This window comes from Protobothrops mucrosquamatus, unplaced genomic scaffold (assembly GCF_001527695.2).
Source record: "Protobothrops mucrosquamatus isolate PMUCROS unplaced genomic scaffold, P.Mucros_1.0 scaffold778, whole genome shotgun sequence".
Classification (NCBI taxonomy): domain Eukaryota; kingdom Metazoa; phylum Chordata; class Lepidosauria; order Squamata; family Viperidae; genus Protobothrops; species Protobothrops mucrosquamatus.
Window position 1 is genome coordinate 172,096 of NW_015387046.1, and position 19,567 is coordinate 191,662.

At 37.6% G+C, this 19,567-nt stretch overlaps 2 protein-coding genes across 2 annotated transcripts in view; one reads left to right on the top strand and one right to left on the bottom strand.

Annotated features, from left to right (window-relative positions):
- Positions 1-3,324, top strand: part of LOC107289875 (phosphatidylinositol 3,4,5-trisphosphate 3-phosphatase TPTE2) — a 28,853-nt gene extending 25,529 nt beyond the window's left edge. Inside the window, exons 17-18 of the mRNA XM_015818699.2 lie at positions 1,974-2,044; positions 3,068-3,324. Of these exons, the coding sequence (XP_015674185.2) occupies positions 1,974-2,044; positions 3,068-3,170 (174 nt within the window). The 3' untranslated portion in view covers positions 3,171-3,324. The remainder of the gene's footprint in view (positions 1-1,973; positions 2,045-3,067) is intronic.
- A 2,174-nt stretch (positions 3,325-5,498) lies between these two features.
- Positions 5,499-19,565, bottom strand: SLC25A15 (solute carrier family 25 member 15). Its single transcript, XM_015818671.1, has 6 exons — positions 19,510-19,565; positions 15,065-15,323; positions 12,184-12,321; positions 11,119-11,288; positions 7,473-7,631; positions 5,499-5,714 (listed from the first exon to the last, which is right to left on the bottom strand). The coding sequence occupies exons 1-6, from the start codon at positions 19,562-19,564 to the stop codon at positions 5,593-5,595; spliced, it is 903 nt and encodes a 300-aa protein (XP_015674157.1). The 5' UTR covers position 19,565; the 3' UTR covers positions 5,499-5,592.
- Between the last annotated feature and the right edge of the window lie 2 nt (positions 19,566-19,567).

A 19,567-nucleotide genomic window follows, 5' to 3' on the forward strand; every position in this document is an offset into this window, starting at 1 on the left:
TATTCCAGCTTGCAGGACTGGCCTAGGGTAATTTTTAGGGGGGTTTTAATTATATTTTAAAATTCGACAAATATTTAAATATTCCTTTTAATTAATTTTAAATTTGTATTGTTTTGTATGTATTTTAAATAGATTGTCAGCCGCCCTGAGTCCTACGGGAGAAGGGCGGGATATAAATCCAAATATAAATAAATAAATATTCAGTTATAATATTACTTTATTTTCTAAAAAAATTATCTATATTCGACCATCTTCAGCCTTCTAATCAATAGTATAAAATCCCCCCTAATAAATCAAAACCCTAGTTTCTTTCAGCCTTACTCTGGCTTTTTTCCTTTGCCAACTAACCATCCATGTCAGTACTTTTAATTCATCAAACAGTTCTCTCTCTATTATTATGTATATTATTTGAGTTAAGAAAAACCATTTAATTACAATTTTTTTGGAAAAACTAGCCCCATTATATTTCTTTGATCACCTTGCCATTATTCCAGTTTCCCACAGTTGTCCTAATAAGTTTATCTTCCATTCAGTCTGTTCTTCTTCCTTTTCTTCAATTTTCTTCTGATTTATGAAAAAAATCTTTTCCATTTTCAATGTTTTCACTCTCTTTTCTAATTTCCCCGTTGGCTGGATCTGTTGGTCAGTTGGGTCCTCTGTCTTAATGTTTAGTTGTTCCATTTCTCCTGTTGCTTTCTGCATTGTTGGGTCTTTGGTTGTAGTCAAAATCTGGGTCTGTATATTTAAGCTGGCATCTTGTTCCTTTATGTTGTCTCTTATCTTGTTACATGCTGAAAGAATGGTTTCATGTATTGATTTCAACATAGAAAGGATTTTTTCCTGATCTCCATCCCTATTCTCTTGATAATATATTAAATTAAGGATTTTAAAATCAAATGTTAAAAATAGTTTTTGTAGCTAGATGTGTGACATCTATTTCACATGTTGCGGATAGTCTTATAGTAAAAATTGTTTGGCAGGTAAGAATTTATAGTCCAAAGTATTCCATCATCTCGTGTAGTAACAAAGACTTCTCGTGTGAAGAAATAGGAAAACAATTTCCCACATATAATTCTGAAAGTCAATAAAGGTTTATCTTCATAGTTCAAACAGGCCAGATAAACTGCCTTGCAGTTCCTTCTTTACAGCTGTGTTTCTCACAGGTGGTATGTCAAGGTCGAGAGGGTTTTTTTCTAATTTCTGGGCTTCCAGCCAAGTCTCTTTTAGTCAATAACAAATTGTAATAGCATATTTCGCCACAAGATGTCACCAATGCCATTTAAAACTTTTTAGATCCCGAGTTTTAATAATAGTTTTTCAAGGTTTATTTCTTTTCTTTTTAAATAAAAGCCATTATCTCCAATAAGGATAGGAAAACTTTTAGTTTCCAGATTTCAAAGGTATATGCATCCAATTAAGTTAGAATTGTTCTTATAATTGCTCTTTTCCCCTAGGTAGTCAATCGCTACTATTCTTAGAGGGTGGGGTAAGAATTCCCTTCCCTCTCTCCTCACAGGGGGAGAAATACTTTGGGCAGCTTTTGCAGGAAAAATATTTAAAGTCTTAAAGAGAAGATCAAATCTCACCCAGTTTCATCCGTGTTGCTTTAAATGTGCTTGGTTGTAGCTTTGACTTCAGCTGTCAGCAGCTTAATGACAAGCCATATTGCTATGGCCGGTCTTTTCCACGCCGGTTTGGAAAGCTGCCCTGGATCAAGCGGAAGGGCTGCTGCCCTTCCGCTATCAAACGGGGGCCCTCTCCTTGCTCATCGCCCCTACAGGGTGACTTTCGACCCTTTCCAGGGTCCCCCAGCGGGATAAAACCGGACACTGAAGACGGAACTCATCTCCATGCGTCTGCCAACACCGCGATGGCAAACCGGAAGTCGATTTCAGTTCTTTCTATGATTTGGCTGTGATGATGTTTTATCCAAGTAGCATTAACTGTATTTCTTGTCTTTTTTTAAAATGTAGGATATTCCAAAAGGCTACGATGGCTGTGCTTTCTTTTTTTGGTTCCATACAGCTTTTATACATGACTATCAGTAAGTTATATGTTTGAAAGTACACATGGAAAAGAAAGCCAAAATGCACCCAGACCTATGAGCCAGTGTATAAAAGACTTTAGATTACAGAAACCTAGCTCAAGTCTCCACAGAAAGAGACCAGCATTTCTTTATTTCTATGGGGTTGTGTATTTTTTATGGATAGTCTATAGAGAAAAGGGGGCCTGCCTTTTAATATTGCTTAGTATGAGCCAACTCTTTAGAGAATACCAGCTTTAAAAAAATGCCTCTACCATGTAGAGGGATGTTCGTATTACTGTTTTTACTTTAATGGATTTATAAAGCTTACTAAGTCTCTAAGAAAAGCTCACAACTTTTTTTGAAAATAAGTCCTCAATGGTACCATTCGGTTTGTCACTGCAGATAATTTTATTTGCCATGTAGGAGATACAAAATACTAGGGTGGCACCTAAGTGCTTTTAAGCAAGGGGATAATTTCCATTGCAAGTGATATTTCTCTCTTTCTTTAGACTATTAAGCTGTTTCATATTGCTTGTTTGCTAATGTTTGGAAATACATTTAACGTTGACTAGAATTTATTTTGCATTCAAGCTATTATATTCTTTTCCCAAACTATGCTCTTCTCAAACTATTTATATTTACTTATTTGAGTGCATTTATACGCTTTTCCCTCCCAATTGCATCAATTTGTGTCATCATCATCATAAATGAGTATTGCCAAATGCCAATACTCATGAAAGTGTGAGTTTTATGTGTTTGAAAATTCAGCTTTCTTAGATATGACACACCTGTCATTTTTTCTATGAGTAATGTTTGGAGGTGAATGATAGCATTTGCAGAGTCACAATGGCACTACCCATGCACAAGAGGCAGGCATGTGCATTCTTAATGGGAACCAAAGGATAGCTGAAGAGCTGAATATTTTTCTGGGAAAAGTTATTTGAAAATGCTAAAGTTATTAGAAAAACTATTTTGTTCTCTTCTATGCAAAAGCTTAAATAATTTACATTAGAGAACTGTTTTTTTTTCTCTTTTCCCTAGACTTTTCCTCACAAGAAATGAAATCGATAACTTAAACAAGCCAAAGATGTGGAAGATGTTCAGAGATAATTTTGCTGTGGAGTTAAATTTCACTGACCCATGACTGAAGCAAGCAGAAACAGACTTAACTGGGAATTGCATAATCATTTAGTAACCTGGTTTTGCACCTGGTATGGAATTGTATTTTGACACTACTCCTTCTCAGTGTTCAGAATCACCTTGAATGTAAAAATAAAACTAATGCCTAGTGCACTATCATGATTACAACAATTAATTTTGCCATCTGGATTCTGTGTAAGAAAATTAAAGGGCCTTCAGTGAGTTTTACTGCTCCCTACCCCTCTATGTAAACTCAGTAGCAAGTTCACAAGTTCTTCGTTATCTTATTCTGACCTTTTAAAAATCTTTTATCTTTCTATCCCCCCAAAATGACTGGGTTATTGGCCAATTTCCAATAGCAGTTTATGACTGGGAGTCTGGAGATGTGGCTTAACTATATTGTAATGGCTTCTGATGCCAGATTCATCAGATTCATGTGTGAGCCATGATGCCCCAAGGTTGGAGAGCAAAGATTCTACCTGCTTTTCCTACCTCTCTGCATTCCAGTGGCCTTTTACTGAGTTTCTGACCTAGTATATTTTTTATAATTTTTATCCCACATGTGGGAACTCCCAACATTGTACCAACAGTTAGTTTCACAATTTGCATTGACTGGGAAGGCTTTAAATTCACAATTCAGTTTCCAGGCAGGATAGGGGTTTGTGTATGGAGAATATCATGTTAGGAAAAGTTGCAGCAGGAGTTCATTGTTTTTAAAATGGCTGGAATTTATGATATGTGATGATGATGGCTCCTTCACCATAGATAATGCATGTAAGTGATTACATTACCTCCCCAAATTTTTCCTTAGAAAAAAACCTTTCATGTTTTCTTTAGCAAGCTAGAAATTCTACCTGTTGATCTAGTTACAATATAATATTTGTTCATGAATTCCAGTTTAGCAGCTTTATATTAGTTCCATTTTGATGTTTTGTCATTTCATATATATTATCAGCACAATATCCTGAAGGAATGAAATGCTTTCCCTCTATGCTTCTCCTAGTTTTAATGTATGATTTATATAATTTTATAATTTCATTTACACTATGCTGCCCAACATTGGAATAGATAATGTGAAAAATAATTTTTGATGATAAAATTGGTAGCTGGAAGCATAGGTCAAATGGTATACCAGCATCAGAAAAATGTACAGTATGGAAATAATTTTGTGTAATATGTAAGGACAGGTTTAACATCTAATATCAATAAAAATCATATGCTGTATTTTTATTCTGAAATATTGCCAGTCCTTCTAATCATCTGTATGCAAACCTGTCAAGCAACATTAGATATTCTGTTATACAATCTATTGCAGTGTATTGCATACTTGTCAACTTTTAAGAGGTATGAACTTCAACTCCGAGAGTTCTCCAGCTAATATTCTGGCTGGGGAATTCTGGGAGTTGAAGTCTGCACATCTTAAAGCTGCCAATTTTGAAAAAAGTTATCTAGTGTTTAATAAGTTATTAATGCTACTTTGACTTTCCAAAATTAGCAGGTAATGCGGAATTTGCTACTACTGTATTCCAAGATGTTTGACGCATCTAAAATTAGTTGGTAACATGCATATTTGTGAAGGATATTGTTAAATACATTGAGTTTCAGCTAAAAGCTTGTTCTGTACGTTGAATTCAGATGCAGTATCAGTGAGCTAAATGCAGACTACAATATCACTCCATTCCAAAGCATTGTTATAGAGGTTGAGCCAACTGTTGTCCATATCGCTACTAATAATATGCTACAACTAAGAAATATGATTATAGCTAAACACAGCAGATTATATTAATACCTTTTAAGAGAAATGTTTAGACTTGTGTAGATTATATGTCATTAGAAAATGAAAAAAAATCTGATTAATCAACAGAATGCTGATTAGAGCAATAGCATTACATTCTGGGAACATGGAACATTATAGAGAAATATTGGGTACTGGATTACAAGTGATTTTTTAAAGTCAGTTTATGTGTAAAGTGCTTCCCAGTGTTCTCTGTTGTGTGAAAATCAAATCACCAATAAGTAGAGTTGTATATAAATTAACTAATGTGGAACATTATAAAAACTACTCTGCAATGCACCTCCTGCTCAGCTTTCCAGAATATTAAGATACTTCTAGTGCAGTCACTTATGTTGCAAACTTACAGTTAACTGGTATTGCAGCATATTCTTTTTTTAAAGTCCCATACCTAAAATTTCTACAGAAGTGAGTAATTAAAATCCCTTATAAGATCATGTAGTATCAGTGCTGATCTAGATGTATAAATCCACAAACCACACAACATTTAGAAAATACAGTATTTTTACTGAAATCATTTTTTTAAAAAAATCGCAGTCATTTCACTCTCAGATTTTAAAATCTGTCACTCACACTTGGGCAATTGCTGTGGTGACCACACATACTCCAATGATGTCAGTCTGTGATAAAAGTTCTAGCTATCAAACTGGTTCATCATCAGTTTACGGCTGTATTCATAGGCAAGGAACAGGGCACCGTTGGCTGGGAATGCACGGATCATCGTAGGTTTCAGTCCAGAGTACAAGGCAAACACACCTATGAGGAAGACATTAAGCATTAGAAAAACTACCTTAGAATTTCATTTCCATCACTTTTTTAAAAAACTCAGACTATATTGCACTGATTTAAAACTGAAGAAGGAAATCCAACAAAAGCTAAACTTTTAGGAATTTCAGCTTGCCTGCAAATTCGGAAGACACTGTTATATATTTTTGGGTTGATCAGATGATTTTTTCCTTATCTAAATTTTTTACCTTACTTTAACATGTTGATAATGTTCAAAAATCTCTTAAGCAATTTAATCTGTTCGAAAAATAAAAGAAGAAATTGTAAGACTGAAATGACTGGGTTATATTAATAATAAAACTATATATATAAATCTATCTTGCAATTGATTTGGAGATAGTGCATTTGAAAGGAAAAATAAATCTAAATTTTTATCTGGACCGTGACTATCATAGGTCAGTGGTTCTCAATCTTTTTTTTCACCTTTTGTGGTCATGGACTGTGGCCATGGACCCCCAAGACTTAACTCAAGATTTAAATCATAACAGTTCTTCAAGGCTTTGTGGACCCTCTCTTATGATAGCGGACCACAGGTTGAGAACCAGTGTCATAGGTTAATTATATCTTAAAGGGGTTAAATTCATCATGGATTCACGGGTTATGCAACTTAACTTTCTTACAGAAAATTAGACCAGAAGGCTGCTAAGTGCAAGAGAAGGAATCTGAACAACAGCTGAAATGAGTGTACAGTTTATAAAAAGTATAGTATAGGTAGATATAATACAAATAATGTAATTATGTAAAGTCATATTTAAGTCAAATATGTAAGTTGCATCATTTGCATGATGACATACACATTATTTGTCCTTCACTTAGGAACCCTTGTTCTATTCTAGAGCCTTAAACAGTCACAATACGATTTGCTTTTGGATTACTGTGCTGTGATATGGAACATTACTGGGGATGATGTGAGCTGCAGCCCAAACCTGAAGGGGGCAGGTCAGGAAAGCCCGCTGTATGTAAAAAGAGGTTGATCCTAAAGACTAATTATCTAATCATTCTAAGGGCATGAGATGATGGAGACAGAGAGGAGCTGGGTTTACATATTATACTAAATTCAAATGTGGATTATTGTTTTGTGATTTAATCTCTTCTGTAAACTCAGCCAACTGCTTTATTCAACAAACCATGAATTAGCATGAGTGAAATCGACATCCTGTTACCGTGACTATACACATTCACAAACAGGCAAACTGTCCTACAACAGTCCACGATTAAGTTACATTTACTTCCTAAGCGCTATTTCAGGTTTATGTAGTAATAAGTAACATTTTAAATCCTGTCTTTCTAGTCTTTTGCCAACCTCGGCCTTGAAAGGGTCTTACTTTTTTCTTTCTGGCTGTATTCAACCATCATTCCTAAAAGTAATGGTTATCTGATCATGCTGATAATCTATCCTAATCTGGCCCTGCAATTTAACTTCCTGTCATTACATAGAAAATGAGTAGCAGCACCAACAGATGTAAATTGACAACCAGCTGGTTCTTTTTAGCGAAATACGTGGTCCAGGCACATGTTATTTTGAAGAGAGAAACGACCTAATGCCACCGAAAATAAATATGTGACCATCACCTGTGAAAACCAAGTAAGTGCTCTCTGGAAAACAGCCAGATTTGTTTTGTTCCCCCCCCTCATAAAAAAGTATAGGGGACAGCTGACAGCTGTGGCTTTGCAGAAGTTAAGGGATACCGTCACCCATGGGCTCATTAGTCTCTCTCATATTCTAACCTTCATTCTTGACAACACTTGCAAAAGTTCTCATAAAGCCAGTCTGTTTTCCTGCCATGGAAAGAACTTGGATCCTAGATTTGACGCAGTCCACTGGGTAAACAGCAATCCAGAGACACATGCCACCAAAGCCACCACTGAGCACCAATGCAACCGGACCTATAGAAACAAGCAGCAGGAGCTTAATATATTGTAGCATATTGTAATATGATAGCAAAAAAATACCCCAAGTGATTTCCCCCAACCCGCAATTTTGTAAAAAAAAACAACAAAACAGCTCCCGTATCCTACTAAAGCAGGTAAACATGTTTGTTTAAGGTACAGTGTATTGGTGAGTTATGAAAATCACTTGAAACATTATTTGGGTGTGTTGGCTATTAAGTTGCCCAATTCTCTGCTAATTCTCTGACTTGGCTGCTGTTAGGTTGTTGTTGTTTTTTGTGTAGGTCAGGAACTGAAGGAAAGAATGGACACTGGTTCTTCTTCACCTAATTTGGATTGGGCTTTTTTTTCTTTAATCAGCAGTAATCTTTAAGGCTGCTAGTCTATGTATGATAAATAAATAATTTAAAGCTACTGTGTATATATGAGAACATTTTGAGCAGGCCGCAAGATTTTTTTTATTATGCAGAAACCCTTTGGGGTCGAAAGTCAGCAAGGGTGGGATTAAAAGAAGCTGTATTTATCTCAAGACAAGAAGTCATATTGTTAGCAAGCGCAGACATACCTAATTCCTCTTTTGGTTTTCCAAATGCCAAAAAGGTCCGACTGAATTCATAAGCTCCAAAGAATAAAAAATAGCCTGGAATTTCACGTAGTAAAGTGCTGAACCAACCACGATAGAAGCCGAGGGGGCCGTCCTTTTGCAGAACACTTTTGATTACTGACCAAACTGTACTAGGAGAAGAAAAATAATATTATTATAAACATAGGTTGCCAGCTAATGATGGGAAAAGCTAGCTGGAAAAACTGCTTCCAAAGATGTCTAGTTCCTGTCTTGGAGTACTGTCAAAACACAGTCCATATCAATAGTTAAAATTAAGCTGTGTGTTTCTCAAAAACCCATCTCAGAAGTAGTTTGGTACAAATTTTTGATTATAGATGTCTAAATATTACTAATCCCTATTTTAAAAAAAACTTTTATCTTAATTGCCAGTGGTTAAGCTTCTAGGAATCTTGCCTATTACTTAAAACAGGAAAAATGTGGTAGATGTTGGACAGATCCTAAGCTGCAGTTCATTTGCATCTGGTGAGGCACAAATTATCTAGTCATGAGAGAAACACTAAACCAGGAATTCTGGGAGTTGAAGTCCACGAGTCATAAAAGAGCCAAGGTTGCCTACCCCTGCACTAAATTATTCCCTCATTTAGGTAGACTAAATGAGGGGCTGAAGAGACTTGTATAATATCTAAGAGGAGGGGCTAACTCAAATTGGAAAAAAAAGATGGGAAGTGATTCTATTTCCTAATTTTTTTTTCCCCCTTCCTTCCTTCTTTCCTTCCATTTATCTTTTACTCTATGAAAAATTCTTAATTTAAATTAAAAAAACAGTAAATCAATAAAAATGTAATAAAACAAAATATAAGAAACATAATTTTTTTAAAAAATACACACATGTTAAGTACAAAGAAATAAACTCATTAAAAGGGTCATATCACTTCCAAACCTGGAAAAGGCAGGCAAGGTTGAGGCTGACGAATTACTTACTTGTGCTGTTGCACTATCTTCCCAGATAATTGCAATTCATGCATGGTCTGCAAGCGGCACTTCACAAGCTCTGTAGGGCAGAGGGCCAAAGTGGCAAAGGCAGAAGCAAAGGAGCCAGCCACTGCATTTTGAAGGTCGCTGCAAAAAAGACAACATGTATCTAGTATATCAGGGGTCTTCAAATTCGGCCCTTTTATGACTCGTGGACTTCAACTCCCAGAATTCCTCAGCCAGCGTGCCTGGCTGAGGAATTCTGGGAGTTGAAGTCCACAAGTCATAAAAGGGCCGAGTTTGAAGACCCCTGTACTATATATGGAAATCACATAAAGCTCAAGGCTGGCATGCCTTGACTCAGTCACTGCTGCAAGTAATTCTAGAAAGAGATAGCAAAGGAGCATTTTAAGCATCCCACCTGACTGAGTGAACCACAGGGTGGCTGTTGTGGGGAAAACAGAAGGCAGGAGTATTAGGTATGCTCGCCGTCTTGAATTTTATATGTATAATTAATGGGATAAATCATCCTATCACCATGATCATGCTTTCTACACTGGATTTAATGAAGCATCTTTTAAGTTCCCTGCTGTAAAACTGGATGCTGTATAAATATCATTAATAGATAAGGGTCTTTTTGTACCAAGATTAAAGGAAAAGAGTGGTCTATAACAATTTCAAGTATCTTACTGCCTATCAAAATGTATCAAGATATTCCTTTTTTTTAAGTAAGCATAGCCTCTTTTTGTTGTTTTCAACGGGTAATTGGTCAACAGTGATAAACACTTCCAGTAATGAAATTAGGGGAAAGAAAGAAGTTGGGGATGTGATAAGAGTTTTGTATCCATTTTTTTCAGTCACCATCCTTTATTGCTCAGTGGTCCAGCATATTTCCACAGTATTTCTATTTTTGCTTTGCCTATCCTTGGATGCCTGGATGATCTAAATCAGGGGTCTTCAAACTTGGCCCTTTTATGATTTGTGGACTTCAACTCCCAGAATTCCTCAGCCAGGCATGCTGGCTGAGGAATTCTGGGAGTTGAAGTCCACAAGTCATAAAAGGGCCAAGTCTGAAGACCCCTGATCTAAATGGAGCAGTCCTGCAAACGTTTTCAAACTCCAGAATCATTCGCTCCTGTTGGCTTCTATCGTTTGTTTTCCAGGCCTATCTATTGTTCTGAGTATTCTATCTTTTCAAAAGTTTCAAATGTCCTGCATCCATCTTCAAGAATCCTTTAACTTAGCGCAACTCATAGGCATTAAAAGGATGTTAATACTCCCTCTTAAGTTCATCAACTTTCACACAAGCTTAGCAGCCCTAGAGCTGTTTTGCAATCTATTTGGCTTTAAAAGAAGCTAAGCTGATATTATATATTNAGAGTGGGTCTCCTCAGGGTGCCGTCAGCCAGACAGTGCCGGCTGGCGACCCCAAGGGGGAGGGCCTTCTCTGTGGGAGCTCCCACCCTCTGGAATGAACTGCCCCCAGAGATCAGGGTGATCCCTGATCTCCCTTCCTTCCGCCGCGCCCTTAAGACATGGTTGTTCCAGCTTGCGGGACTGGCCTAGGGGAAACTTTCAGAGGGGTTTTAATTATATTTTAATTAAATTAAATTTAAATATTTCCTTTTTAATTAATTTTTAAATCGTAATGTTATTTATGTATTTTATCTGATTGTTAGCCGCCCTGAGTCCGCAAGGAGAAGGGCGGGATATAAATTTAATAAAATAATAATAATAATAATCTTTAAGGCTGCTAGTCTATGTGTGATATGCCATAAATAAATAATTTAAAGCTACTGTGTTTATATGAGAACATTTTGAGCAGGCCGCAAGATTTTTTTTATTATGTAGAAATCCTTTGGGGTCGAAAGTCAGCAAGGGTGGGATTAAAAGAAGCTGTATTTATCTCAAGACAAGAAATTATATTGTTAGCAAGCGCAGACATACCTAATTCCTCTTTTGGTTTTCCGAATGCCAAAAAGGTCCGACTGAATTCATAAGCTCCAAAGAATAAAAAATAGCCTGGAATTTCACGTAGTAAAGTGCTGAACCAACCACGATAGAAGCCGAGGGGGCCGTCCTTTTGCAGAACACTTTTGATTACTGACCAAACTGTACTAGGAGAAGAAAAATAATATTATTATAAACATAGGTTGCCAGCTAATGATGGGAAAAGCTAGCTGGAAAAACTGCTTCCAAAGATGTCTAGTTCCTGTCTTGGAGTACTGTCAAATCACAGTCCATATCAATAGTTAAAATTAAGCTGTGTGTTTCTCAAAAACCCATGTCAGAAGTAGTTTGGTACAAATTTTTGATTATAGATGTCTAAATACTACTAATCCCTGATTTAAAAAAAAACTTTTATCTTAATTGCCAGTGATTAAGCTTCTAGGAATCTTGCCTATTATTTAAAACAGGAAAACTGTGGTAGATGTTGGACAGATCCTAAGCTGCAGTTCATTTGCATCCGGTGAGGCACAAATTATCTAGTCATGAGAGAAACACTAAACCAGGGGTAGGCAACCTTGGCTCTTTTATGACTCGTGGACTTTAACTCCCAGAATTCCTGAGCCAGCCATGCTGGCTCAGGAATTCTGGGAGTTGAAGTCCACGAGTCATAAAAGAGCCAAGGTTGCCTACCCCTGCACTAAATTATTCCCTCATTTAGGTAGACTAAATGAAGGGCTGAAGAGACTTGTATAATATCTAAGAGGAGGGGCTATATGATTATAACTCAAATTGGGGAAAAAGATGGGAAGTGATTCTATTTCCTAATTTTTGTTTTTTCCCCTTCCTTCTTTCCTTCCATTTATCTTTTACTCTGTGAAAAATTCTTAATTTAAATTTAAAAAACAGTAAATCAATAAAAATGTAATAAAAAAAATATAAGAAACATAATTTAAAAAAAAAAATACACGCATGTTAAGTACAGAGAAATAAACTCATTAAAAGGGTCACATCACTTCCAAACCTGGAAAAGGCAGGCAGGGTTGAGGCTGACGAATTACTTACTTGTGCTGTTGCACTATCTTCCCAGATAATTGCAATTCGTGCATGGTCTGCAAGCGGCACTTCACAAGCTCTGTAGGGCAGAGGGCCAAAGTGGCAAAGGCAGAAGCAAAGGAGCCAGCCACTGCATTTTGAAGGTCGCTGCAAAAAAGACAACATGTATCTAGTATATCAGGGGTCTTCAAATTCGGCCCTTTTATGACTCGTGGACTTCAACTCCCAGAATTCCTCAGCCAGCGTGCCTGGCTGAGGAATTCTGGGAGTTGAAGTCCACAAGTCATAAAAGGGCCAAGTTTGAAGACCCCTGTACTATATATGGAAATCACATAAAGCTCAAGGCTGGCATGCCTTGACTCAGTCACTGCTGCAAGTAATTCTAGAAAGAGATAGCAAAGGAGCATTTTAAGCATCCCACCTGACTGAGTGAACCACAGGGTGGCTGTTGTGGGGAAAACAGAAGGCAGGAGTATTAGGTATGCTCGCCGTCTTGAATTTTATATGTATAATTAATGGGATAAATCATCCTATCACCATGATCATGCTTTCTACACTGGATTTAATGAAACATCTTTTAAATTCCCTGCTGTAAAACTGGATACTGTATAAATATAATAGATAAGGGTCTTTTTGTACCAAGATTAAAGGAAAAGAGTGGTCTATAACAATTTCAAGTATGTTACTGCCTATCAAAATGTATCAAGATATTCCTTTTTTAAAGTAAGCATAGTCTCTTTTTGTTGTTTTCAATGGGTAATTGGTCAACAGTGATAAACACTTCCAGTAATGAAATTAGGGGAAAGAAAGAAGTTGGGGATGTGATAAGAGTTTTGTAACCATTTTTTTCAGTCACCATCCTTTATTGCTCAGTGGTCCAGCATATTTCCACAGTATTTCTATTTTTGCTTTGCCTATCCTTGGATGCCTGGATGATCTAAATCAGGGGTCTTCAAACTTGGCCCTTTTATGATTTGTGGACTTCAACTCCCAGAATTCCTCAGCCAGGCATGCTGGCTGAGGAATTCTGGGAGTTGAAGTCCACAAGTCATAAAAGGGCCAAGTCTGAAGACCCCTGATCTAAATGGAGCAGTCCTGCAAACGTTTTCAAACTCCAGAATTCATTCGCTCCTGTTGGCTTCTATAGTTTGTTTTCCTATTGTCCTGAGTATTCTATCTTTTCAAAAGTTTCAAATGTCCTGCATCCATCTTCAAGAATCCTTTAACTTAGCGCAACTCATAGGCATTAAAAGGATGTTAATACTCCCTCTTAAGTTCATCAACTTTCACACAAGCTTAGCAGCCCTAGAGCTGTTTTGCAATCTATTTGGCTTTAAAAGAAGCTAAGCTGATATTATATATTTTATTTTTGTTCATTTTAATTTTAACTTTAGGATTTTTTGAAATTAATGTTGTCAATGATTAACATTTAAAAAATCATTCATTGGTCTTACGAATAAACAGGTGATCTAATCATGCAACTCTCTGAAAGAAAATCATATATTTGTCAAAGGTCACAGGTCAGATTAGCAGATCCATGGGGGATCTACTGAAGCCTCACATGATTCTGCCAATTGACTAACAGCCGCAAACAGGTAAATTCCAGATATAATTCTTTAAGAAATGCGATATGGAAAAAATATATTCCCTGCCTGTTGCTGACCTGAAATCTATCAACTGGATTTTCATTGGAACGCCCTTTGCTATAGACATCTGACTAGCAAGGAATACAAAAACCTCATCTGCAAAGAAATCAGTGTCTGGATAAGCTGGAAGAGAGTGGATGGATGTAGTTTATATATTATGCAAAGCCATCATATGATTTGAATTTTGGTTCAATTATCATATGACTCTAGCCACGGTGACTGTAATCTATGCCTTATCATTTATCATGTTATAGAGCCAGCTATTTAGGATTCCCTCAGCAAACCATGGTTTAAAACAGAGGCGAGCAATTTCTTTAGATTGGGGACCTCAACTCAGCCTCCTGATTTTCTGGGGAGTCACAGGAAACCATCCAATGACATAGTGACATCCACAGAAGGGGAAGAGTTCAGTATTTTTCACCTGCTTTTCAAGGTGTTGGTAGGGATGTACAGTGGAAATGGGAGCAAGCCACTTTTATTCCCATCCTTATTTAAGAAACTCCCCAAACAGGATGAAATTGCATAATTGAGTTTCTGCTGTCCAATTCCAGCACCTGGATCGCAAACATGTTTTTAGGTCTCTGAAAAGCCTCCTGCTTACATTCCCACTCATATATTTGAAAAAAAAAAAAGATAAAGCATCCCCCCACCCCAAATCAGACATTCTGCCACTGAATTTCAGTGGCTCAATCCGGGGCAGATGAAGGACCACGTGCAGCCCGTGAACTTCCCATCCTTGGTTTAAGGTAAAGTAAGGACAGAAAGTGCCACGTTACAAACAGCAAGTTTTCTTGCCATTCCTTCAGGAATAAGAAGGCAAGGAAAAGATTTTCAGAGTTTCTTCTATGTGACAAAAGAAGTAGCTCTTGCAGACTCTTCTTTAAAACAATCTCACTGGGAAAGCCATAGTAGCAGGCTGGGTTGCCTGGAATATTGTCTGACGCATTACCTAATTTAAGTGAATTATTTGGAGAAAGCTTATGGCTCAATTAATCAAAACTTAAGGATTTCATCCACGGCTATTTTTGTTTTAAACCACTGTCATTTGTCCTAAGTACCAGAAATGCAGAGGAGAATCAAGATGTAATTAAAAGAAAAAAACGTGTGAATCAAGGAGCAGCGTTTCTATTTCAACAGGATCCCATTTTCTGGTGTGGGAACTGCACTTCTACTTCTGAACTCTGATACTTTAAAAAAAAAAACTTCTATTAGTTGCAGAGCGATTGAGGGAATAATACACTAACCTCAGCTTTGCTTTCCTGTCTAGACCAGCAATTTTCCTCACAATATTTTGGCAAAAGCCATAACACATAAAGAGCACGGCATTTTCAGCAATGTTTGCCACAAGTGCAGGGGTGGTCCCCTTGTAGAAGCCGCGGAACCCTATTTGCTTATAGGTCTTCACACAACAGTCCACAAGCCCTTGGTACATGGTGGGGAATGTCTGCATTTTCACCTTTGCGGTGTCAAATGGTTGACCGGTTATCACACAGGCAGTACCTCCTACATGAGAAAGGAAAGTAAAAACATTAGAAATGGGAGTTGTTGGGTGGCTGGATTTTGTTTTTTCTTTTTGCAATTATGTGACATTCTCAAGCAAAAGGAGGTGAAATTATCCTTGACAAAAAAGGCACATATACATTTTTATTTTATATATATGTGTGTGTATCTTAAGTGTTTTTTATGATGCACCCGGTTGGCCCAAATATGGGAAGAAGAAATCTTTATATATGTGTATATGTATGTGTATATATGTGTATATATGTGTATCTCTCTCTCTCTCTCTCTCTCTTGATGTATTAAAATCATACTATCCCAATTGTTGTTGTTTTTTTCAAATAAGGGACTTATTAAAACCTTACAGAGTGGTGCTTTTGGGGAAAATAGGAAGTGAGAGCATTATGTATGCTCTCTTGAATTGCACAAAATAATAATAATACTGATGACTTGAATTGGAAGACAAGAAAACTAATGACATCGGACCATGCTTTGTACCCAAAAAGTGATATTGATTGGCTCTTATTTGCCAAGAATTGAAGAAGCTTCAAAGGTGAAACAAACTGTGGAGAGAAAAAAAAAAGCATGGTCTGAATGGCTGCATTAAGAAAAGCCAAGAATCCTTGCTGAAGGCATTCAATCAAGGACAGCTCTTGAAAGTTGCAAAAGTGAAGGCTGAGTATAGAAAAGAAACAACTGGAAACTGACATTAATTGAAAGAACAAGTCAATACATGAAAGATATAGAAGGAAAAGCTGATTAAAAAAAAAACCACATGGAGTTGGTTAAGATCAGGAGTGTTAGAGAAAGAAACTGAAGGCTTTATTTTACTAGCTCAAGTACAAACTTTGCCAACTAGTTGTGTGAAGGTGAATATGTAACATGTTACAAATAATAGCAAATATTGCCTTTGTAGTAAAAAGGCTGACACAATTGACCATTTGATTAGTGGCTGAAGCAAAATTTCACAAACTACCAGAAACAGCATTGGAAACATTGCCAGAGGTTTGAATTTGAATTTGGGACCATCAAGTTGAGAAGGTTTTGGAAAATGAGTAGGTTAACATTTTATGGGACTTTTAAGAAACAAACAGACAAGCATCTTGTTACTAACATGCCTGATATAACATTTATTGAAAAGAAGAAAGTCTGGTTCATTTATGTTGCTATTTTGGATGATGCTATGACTGAGGAAAAACAATTGGGAAAAAATATGAATATCAGAACTTGCAGATCAAAGCTGAACACTGATGGAAAAAAATCTGTTGTTATACCAATTTTGATTGGAGCATAACCTAAAGGAATCCTTCAGTATCTGGAAATATTGAATTCATTAGACACGAACACCCTAATTTTACAAAATTAGGAACTGGTTGGAACTGCCTATATTTTTAGATATTACTTTAATCATTCTTAGGTCCTTGGTTAGGACTTGAATGAAGTTTCTATCAGTCTCAGATGGTGAATCTCACTGTAGAGTACCCACAAATATCATAAGCTGAATCAGTGTAGTACAGGAGTCCCCATCCCTCAGGCTGCAGCCCACTATTGGGTTGTGAGCCATTCAAAACTGGGCCGCAGAAGCAGTGAGCAAGCACGCGCGCATCCCCACTTATGTGAGCAGTGGGCGAGCATGTGCGTTCCATTTGGGCGAGCAGTGTGCCCACCGCTCATGCAAATGGAGCTGCGCATGTGCGTGCTTGCCAGCCGCATGCGCAGAACCATCTCCTCTCCCCCTCCCCGCCACCAGTCCGCAAAGGTTGGGGAACTCTGGTGTAGTACAAGCTTTCTGTAATCTGTTTGCGTCTAGCTATTTTAGAACAATAATTTAAAATTTCTCAGCCAATGCAGCTTTTGGCATGCTGGTGAGAAATTCTGGGAGTCTTGATATATGGAGTGCCTCAGTTTAGAAAAGTAGCACATAGGGCATCTGTGGCTATGACTCAGATTTAGGAAACCAAAGTTCAATGCCTCACTCAGCATGAAAAAGAACTGTGATCTAAATCTAATCTCATCAGTACCATCATAAAAAAGTGGAACAGCTGCTGATGCTTGCTCTAAGATTAAGTTGCCTGAAAGAATTATGGGATTTCCGCGTGTTCACAACATATAATAGTAGGAATCCCACCACAAACTTGTTTTGCTTCTGAAGAAAGCACAGAAGAAAGCTAATGTTCTCCTAACTTGGAAGTGCTCAGTGATCAATGTTCTAGAGATGTAGAAGAGAGGCACAATACTTCTCAGATTTGGGGAAAAAAAAAAGCCGGGAAAAGTTCAGGAGTGGCACTGAGGAGCTTAAGATGGTGAAAAGAAAAGAAAAGAGAGTGACTTCTCCTATGACATCCTGCTACCCTGAACAGAAGAAACACTCGGGAGCAAAAAGTTATCTTCCCATTGTTTATTTATTTATTTATTTATTAATTGTATTTATATCCCGCCCTTCTCCTTTCGGACTCAGGGCGGCTGACAAATGATAAAAAGCTAACATATTACACCTAGTTAAAATTTGATTAAAATGAAATATTTGAGAATGTCAAATTTAAAAGTAATTAAAACCCCTATAAAATCCCCTAGGCCAGTCCCGCTTGCTGGAACAACCACGTCTTGTTCTCCTCCAAAACCAAAGAACCAAAGAAGGTCAATCTGGAGGCTTTTCTAAGTGAAATGCTTTGAACTATAAAAAGCAATTCTTTGCATCCAAGAACACACATTTTACAGCTGAAATTAATTATTTTGTGCTCTTGGCAATCATTTTTAACAATTGAATGCAAACATAGAAAAGACCCTATTCTTCCACGGTGGTGACCACTACGCCGACTTAAGAAATGCAAGCAAGGTGCAAACTTGGCTCTGTCTTGGATGAGGCTAGGTCAGGGGTAGGCAACCTTGGCTCTTTTATGACTCGTGGACTTCAACTCCCAGAATTCCTGAGCCAGCATGGCTGAGCTTGGAAACCTCTCCCTTTCCCCTCAGCATGGCTAGCTCAGGAATTCTGGGAGTTGAAGTCCACGAGTCATAAAAGAGCCAAGGTTGCCTACCCCTGGGCTAGGTCCAGTGCAGATGTGGGCATTTGTAGCTCCTGCTTTTCCTCCCTTCTTCTTAAAGAACAGAACGAGCGAGCAGCTAAATGATGCCTACAAATTTCACTTTCATACTGGTACCGGCTTCTTATAGATTCCACTTCTGGATCTTTGTCCAGATATACAATAGAGTAGTATTCCTTAACCTGGTCAACTCTAAGATGTGTGGACTTCAGCTTCCAGAATTCCCCAGGCAGCACGCTGGCTATTAAGCTCCACTAATTTCAGACTGGCCTCGCTGACACACCCAGATCAGACCTAGAAGAAGGAAAATGCAGCAGTTCTGCATCAGAACCCATTTTGGGGGGGAGGGGGCTTCTGATATCAGCAACATTTTCTCTGCAGGTCTCGTCAGAAGGAAAGGAGTCTCAAGAGTAAATTTGAAACTTTCCTCTAGTTTACACAAACAGCTGGTTTTCACTTTAAAGTATTATGCATTTTGTGTGTCTCTCTAGCTTATAGGCTTCCCATGAGCAACTGCTTGGCCTCGGAGCGAGAAAGCCCCCCTACCAAGGAGAGCCTTATGCTCCAAACCAGGATAGGCCTTGTTCTATGTCTGTGGTTGATAGGCAGTCTTCACTTTTCACCTGGGTAACAGCTGACACTATAGAGAAATACCAATACTGCCATCTACACTGCTGCATTCCTGAAAGCAAACAAATAAAAGGCAGTTGACTAACCAGCACACTACTTAAATATACCAAAGAATGCAACACAAAACAAAGATTATCTTGTCTCTCCAATCGGTCTTTGCTCAACCTTTTCTTGTGACATATTTTGAAATGCTTGTGTAAGCATGAAATAAGGGCTCAATAAATTAAAAGCTGCAGTTGGGAAATTATTAGACAAAAAATGCTTACACATTTACTTTTCCTCCATAGGAAGGGGTTAGATGAAGGGAAGCAATTTTCATGGGAAGATCATAATTCAGGACAAGGTCAAAACATTATTCCCCTTTAGTGCCCTCCACTATAAAAGCCACTTTTAGGACTCACACTGCTGTCAACAGAATTGCCTTATACCTCCAGAGAAGAGATTTGTTTAAAGAGCATAAAAGCATCTGCTATCAGTTTTTAACAGGATTTATGTAAACAGCAATTCCTAAGACTTACCTACAGCCCCAGCTGTGAGGTCAATGGCAGCTTGGATGACAGGATTTGTTTTCATATT

Bases quoted from the DNA above. Each gene is read 5' to 3' on its own strand.
- SLC25A15 (XM_015818671.1), bottom strand. From the start codon at position 19,564: ATGAAAACAAATCCTGTCATCCAAGCTGCCATTGACCTCACAGCTGGG. The intron at 12,322-15,064 runs GTTAGTGTATTA...TCTTTTTTGCAG, and splicing joins GACAGGAAAGCAAAGCTGAG to CGACCTTCAAAATGCAGTGG. The intron at 5,715-7,472 runs GTTAGAATATGA...TCTTCCTCATAG, and splicing joins AAGTGTTGTCAAGAATGAAG to GTGTGTTTGCCTTGTACTCT.